The 5,910-nt window shown below is 38.8% G+C and overlaps 1 protein-coding gene across 1 annotated transcript in view; it reads right to left on the bottom strand.

Moving 5' to 3' along the window:
- The window catches only part of LOC102304282 (extracellular calcium-sensing receptor-like), a gene marked incomplete at its 3' end in the record, with an annotated part of 13,829 nt that extends 8,586 nt beyond the window's left edge, over positions 1–5,243 (bottom strand). Inside the window, exons 1-4 of the mRNA XM_005952288.3 lie at positions 5,007–5,243; positions 4,337–4,631; positions 3,945–4,234; positions 3,527–3,825 (exon numbers count right to left, since the gene is read on the bottom strand). Coding sequence (XP_005952350.2) covers positions 3,527–3,825; positions 3,945–4,234; positions 4,337–4,631; positions 5,007–5,212 — 1,090 coding nt within the window. The remainder of the gene's footprint in view (positions 1–3,526; positions 3,826–3,944; positions 4,235–4,336; positions 4,632–5,006) is intronic.
- Between the last annotated feature and the right edge of the window lie 667 nt (positions 5,244–5,910).

A 5,910-nucleotide genomic window follows, 5' to 3' on the forward strand; every position in this document is an offset into this window, starting at 1 on the left:
AATGTGATGTTTGTGTAAAGTTGGTCAGAAGGTTCCTTTGTAAGTGCGCATGCGCCATTAGCGTGCTGCCTGCTGTAACCCTAATTTCCCTCGGGATGAATAAAGTATTCTGATTCTGATTCTGATTAACGTGTTAATTGCGATTAATTAATTTGAAAAAAACAACAACGTACTAAAAAAATTACACATTTAATTGCAGTTTGCATTCCAGGCAAAAGCTAACTTTTGTCAATGCACAATTTCCTGGTATATCGATTACACTGATGCACACATCAGAGCTACAAAGAATCAGAAGAAAGTGCATTGCTAGGAATGATCCTAGCAATGGATGGATGAAAGGCAAATTTAATTTCAAAAGACTACCCAACTGAAGGCTTGATGACAGTGTGGTTTTGTGCAAACTGTGAAAAAGGAGTTTGAATAGATTCCTTAATATACATCAGAGTTAAAGGGAATATAGTTTCGGATTTCTTGTAATATTACATTATGGCGGTTAATGGGTATACAAAATAGGAAATAGGCCTGGAATGGGAACAAAGAATTGAGGTGCAGGGCAGGAGGACAATCAACACCCACCCCCAGGGCAGGAAGCAAAAGCTACTGAGGGTGAGGGGCAGACAAAGGGCAAATGGACACTACCTTAAAAGGAGATGGGGGTCAGGGCGTCAACACCTCTGGCAACTGTACCACTTTTTTTTCTATTGTGGGCGTGTTTACTGTAGGGGGAAGGAGACCAGAGGTTATAACTGTGACTGCTGTGTTACTCTTTAGATCACCCTTCAGAATAGGACTGCATAGGATGCAGTGTGCTGATCTCCAGATGCATCTGTAAGAATAATGGGTAATAAAAGGATTGTGTAAAACATGGAAACGTGATCACTACCAGGACCAAAAGAATCGCAGAGACTGGCGTTGTCTCAACACATAACACCGAAGCACTTCATGTTACCATCTAAATGCAAAACATGTTGCTAGCAGTCTGAAGGTGATGGCAGCCCAAACTTGATGAAATGACTAACTTAAGGACCAAAATTAGTAAGTCAACATTGGACAAACTTACAAATTCTCTCGCAAAATTGATTGCTCTGGACTGTAAACCACTATCAGTGGTAAAAGATAGGTGGTTAGAAAATGTACTACACTTAGCGTCAGGTGATCCAACTTCCAACTGCTCTGCCAAAAGACTATTTCAAGTAAAATTCAACAGCTTTATGACACTGAAAAGCAAGAAAAATTAGACACCTTAAGGACAGCCCTGCTAATATGGAGGAACTACACCAGGAGCAAACAAGACTTTGGTTACAGCCAAACAACAGCACAAGCTAGTCGTTTTAACTCCATCAGAGCTGGTAAAACTCCAAAAGCTGGCGACTGTCCTTGAGCCATGCAAGTAAATCAAACTATTTTTTAACTTTTTGTTACTGTTTCTTCAAAAAGCTCTATCCGTTCTTTAAGTCTGACGTTATTAGCCTTGTCTGGGCCCAAACTCCGCTGCATGTCCATAAGCCAAATGATCACTGCGGCATCACCGAGAGCTAAAAACTGTCTAAATTCTTTCATCTGTAATAAAAAGATCAGTGTGGCTGCTCTACCAGGTGTAGCAATTAAGTTAAACATCCAGGCATCCATGAAAACGGAATTTATTAAATTTAACGGAGTTAGAAGTTAGCAAGGAGTTAGCTCGCTAGCTTCCATCTAAATATAATATAGCCTGTCCTGACTGAGAGATTTCTGAAACAAATTAAGATGTACAGCTCTGCTATCACTTCTGACATAAATGAAGACAGAAAAGTAAACAGCAGTGGCATTTGTAGGGTTACTTTAGTTTGGCTAGCTGATATATAACTGATATATAATAATGAGCTAAGTGATCGCTAGCGACACAGCTATGTTAGCATAATATAAACAGTGAAGGTGGAGGATAAACGCTAACTTCTTTCCACTCGATAAAGGTTGCCGTGAGGATTCTCAATGGTTAGAGACAAATGCAGTCGCATGGCAGGATGCTGTAAACGGACCAAACTTAAGTCAAGAGAACAACTGAGATAATTCATCCACAGTCCGAGGTTAGTCATTAATATACTGCTGCATGGGCTGGGCTGTAGTTGCATTGTAAGGTTTTAAAAACTGAGCTTTAGCGTTAATAAAAACCGAGAGAGGGCGACAGTGATCACTGACTGTTTTTAGGGGCTTTTTGAGAATAAATAGAACTAGATACAAAGCATTAAAATGTTAAAAACACAAAAGCAGGGTAGTTTGGGCCTGGAAGCAGGATTCATCACGTCATCACTTAAAGACCGGATATTTGACAGTTATTGTGTAGATTAATATTTACTTTCTTGAACTGTCTACTACAGGTGTGTGACTGAGCTTCTTGGAGGTGAGACATATGTCTCATGTTCAGGGGTTTATCTGTTTTCTGCCACCTGCATCACACCATGGAGGTCTTCGATGATGACTCAAACTACATGGTGAAATTTAAAACCACCTTCACAACGTGTAGCTACCCTCAAACATCTGTGGCCCAAGATAGCTACTGTGCTTGGCCACACTTTAAGGATTTAAAGTGTCTTGCAAGGAGGAGAGCGAGAAGAGTTTTGGACCAGCCTTGAGGCCCTGCTGCAGGAACAGTGTAAAGATAAAAGCCTCAGCACAACCTCAGATGCAAAATGTACTCTCGTCAGAAAAGAGGTCTTGGGACCACTGAGCAACAGACCAGTTCTTTTTTTTCTTTAGCCCAGGTAAGATGCTTCTGACATCTGTTGTTCAGGAGCAGCTTGACAAGAGGAATACGACATTTGAAGCCCATGTCCAGGCTCTTGATGCACTAACTCTTACTAACTAACTAACACTTTTGAATGGCCTTTTTCCTAACTATCCTCTCCAGGCTGTGGTCATCCATGCTGTTTGTGCACCATTTTCTTCCATGCTTTTCCCTTACACATAACTTTCTATTAATGTGTTTTGATACAGCTCTTTGGGAACATTCAAGTTCTTTTGTAATGACTTTTTGAGGCTTTCCCCTCCTTATGAAGGGTGTGGATGATGATTTTCTGCACAACTGTAGGTCAGCAGTCTTCCCCATAAATGGGATTCCTACTGAACCAGACTGAGAGATAAAGGCTCAGGAACCATTTGCAGCTGTTTTGAATTAATTAGCTGATTAGACATTAACACTTTGAGCCTACAATATTGAACCTTTTCACCATATCCTAATTTTCTGAGCTTTTGAATTTTGGGTTTTCATAAGGTGTAAGTCATAATAATCAAACTTAAAACAAATGAAGGTGTGAAATTTTTCACTTTGCATGCAGTAAGTCTAATCTTATATTACGTTCACCTTTTAAGTTGAATTACTGAAATAGATGAACTTTTTCATGATATTCAAATTTTTCAAGTTACACCTGTATTTTCTCCTCACACTTGGTCATGATTAATAACTTTTCAATTAAAATAGGTCAACCAATGAAGCTACAGCCGACATCAGCAGTTGATCAGATAATTTAAACCAAGAAAAATGTCTTACTTTTGGTCAGTGTGCAGTTAAATGCATCCTCCCAGAACTCAGTAAGTATTTGAGAAGAAGCCACTTGTGAGGGGGACAGCTTCAGCAGGAAGTCTCTGAGGCCTGGGATTATAGACTTCGGAATCCCAAATCCAATGGCCCCAGCACAGAAACTGAACCTCGTTAATTCTGGGTTGGTTACCCATGATTCACTGCCTATCCACTGGCGGGGTGGGGAAGGCTCATGTGATGTGAGCTCCTTCAACAGGATCTTCATGTCTCCAAAAGATGCAAATGCCACAACAACTACAGCTTTAGACCTGGAGAGACAATGTAATGCATTAGAAAAATGTTTTTTAAATGTCTTCACATGATCAAACATTTATTTTACAAATAATTAAACAAGTCAATGCACAATAATTATCTCTGATGAGGAAACCTGCGGATAACATCTGCCACTCTCTGAATTCTGCTCTGTGGGTCTGTCCGATAGAAAGATACAGAGTATTCCACACAGATCCCCTCTTTATGTGCTGCTTTTAGAAATGAAGCCATGCCATTATTTCCATAATCCGAATCTGACCGAACAGCACCTATCCAAGTCCAGCCAAAGTGTTTCACTAGCTTGGCTAGTGCTTCAGCTTGAATCTGGTCACTGGGGACTGTTCTGAAAAAACTTGGGTACTGCTGCTTGTCAGACAAGCATGCACATGTCGAAAAGTGGCTCACCTAAACCAAAAGAAATAAAACAGTGTAGCTCAGAAAATACCGCAAACACAAATATCACATAGCATATTTTAAATACGAAAATTGACAGAAATTGGCATTTACCTGGGGAATGTTAAAAGACCTGATGACTTGGGACAAACTGATGGATGTCGTAGACCCCGAGCCACCAACAACAGCCATCACCATACCAGAATGTGAGCAATTGTTATCCGTGGAAAACACAGGGTCGAAGCTATTTAGAAACTGAAATGCCATATGCACTGCTACAGGCACTGATGCACATGAGTCATAGATCTGATACCCGAGCCTGATTCCGGGCAGCAGCTCTGTGCTGTTGTTAATCTCTTCTATGGCAAAAACCATTGTACGCGATGATTGCAGTTCACTGGTGATAATACTGCAAATAGTTGTGTCACTGTTAGAATATACACTGTAGATTTAGTTTAAGTTAAATGTTAAAAAAATGAAAATAAAGAAAAAATCAACAACAGGATAATTTAAACAAATTAAAGTCTTTTCATTTCCTTTTAAATATAATTCCTTTCCTTTGTTTCCTGTATAAAACTGTTATTTAACATATTGTATAATTTGTTTTTTAAAATACAACATTTTTTTATAAAGAATAAAAGACCATTGTTTACATATTTTAACACTATACTGAATTAATGTAGTTCCGTAGATCATAACACACATGAAAACATTTCTCTCCTCATACAGTCCAACATGTTTTTACTTCTTCTTCTTCCCATTACTGAACTTCTTACTTACTAACCTTCCTTTGCATTTTACAGGCTCAGGCATGCTGGTGTAGTCACTGTAAACTGTGTTCATGTAGACGTGAAGGGAAAAATCACCACCAATAACAAAGTCCCCATCCTTTGAAAATGCAGGTAGACGAGTGCTTCCCTGCAGCTTGCAGTTCAGAGAGGATGCCGTCGTACCATCTTGAGCTCCTATATGCCTAGTCATTTGTCTCATACCATCTAGACACACTGCAAAGGCAACAGCTGAGTTGAGGTGAAACAAACAAACAGGCAATACCAAACCAATTACAAGAGCTGCAATCTCCATTTCCATCTAAAATTGTCTGTATATGGGCACACATTGTTTCCTTTGGTTTATATAGGTCTTCAAACAAAGGGGTTTTGTCATCTTCTCACCTTCTTGAGAATATGTGGTCATGGATTAACCCTTACATGGTGTTGAATTTCTAAGTCTTCACAGTATGGTTTTGATTGGGCCCAAGATTTCCCTCACAATAATTGGCAACAGCAAATGATCCAATACAGCTTTATTTAATTTAGATTGGAACATCAACAGATTTTTAATCCTTAAGTAATGTTTCATAGAGTAGAAAGAGTGTATATTTTTGTTTTTGCACCAATTTTGGGGGGAGAAAAACATATATTATCACACACAATCTTATGCTGGTATACCTAAGACAGAAAAATATCATAGTATTAATAATTTAAATCTATTTTTTGGAAAGTGTAAATGGCAAGAAAATTCTGGAATTGTCGGGATTTATTATATGACTGTACTACATAACCATTACTACTACTAACATTGTCTTTACTCTGTAACTACTATCTGTAGTAATACAAAGGAATAAAAAAATGGTAAATGGCCTTTATTTGTATAGCGCTTTACTAGTCCCTAAGGACCCCAAAGCGCTT

This window comes from Haplochromis burtoni, unplaced genomic scaffold, assembly GCF_018398535.1.
Source record: "Haplochromis burtoni strain Fernald_Lab_line unplaced genomic scaffold, NCSU_Asbu1 Contig_1383, whole genome shotgun sequence".
Classification (NCBI taxonomy): domain Eukaryota; kingdom Metazoa; phylum Chordata; class Actinopteri; order Cichliformes; family Cichlidae; genus Haplochromis; species Haplochromis burtoni.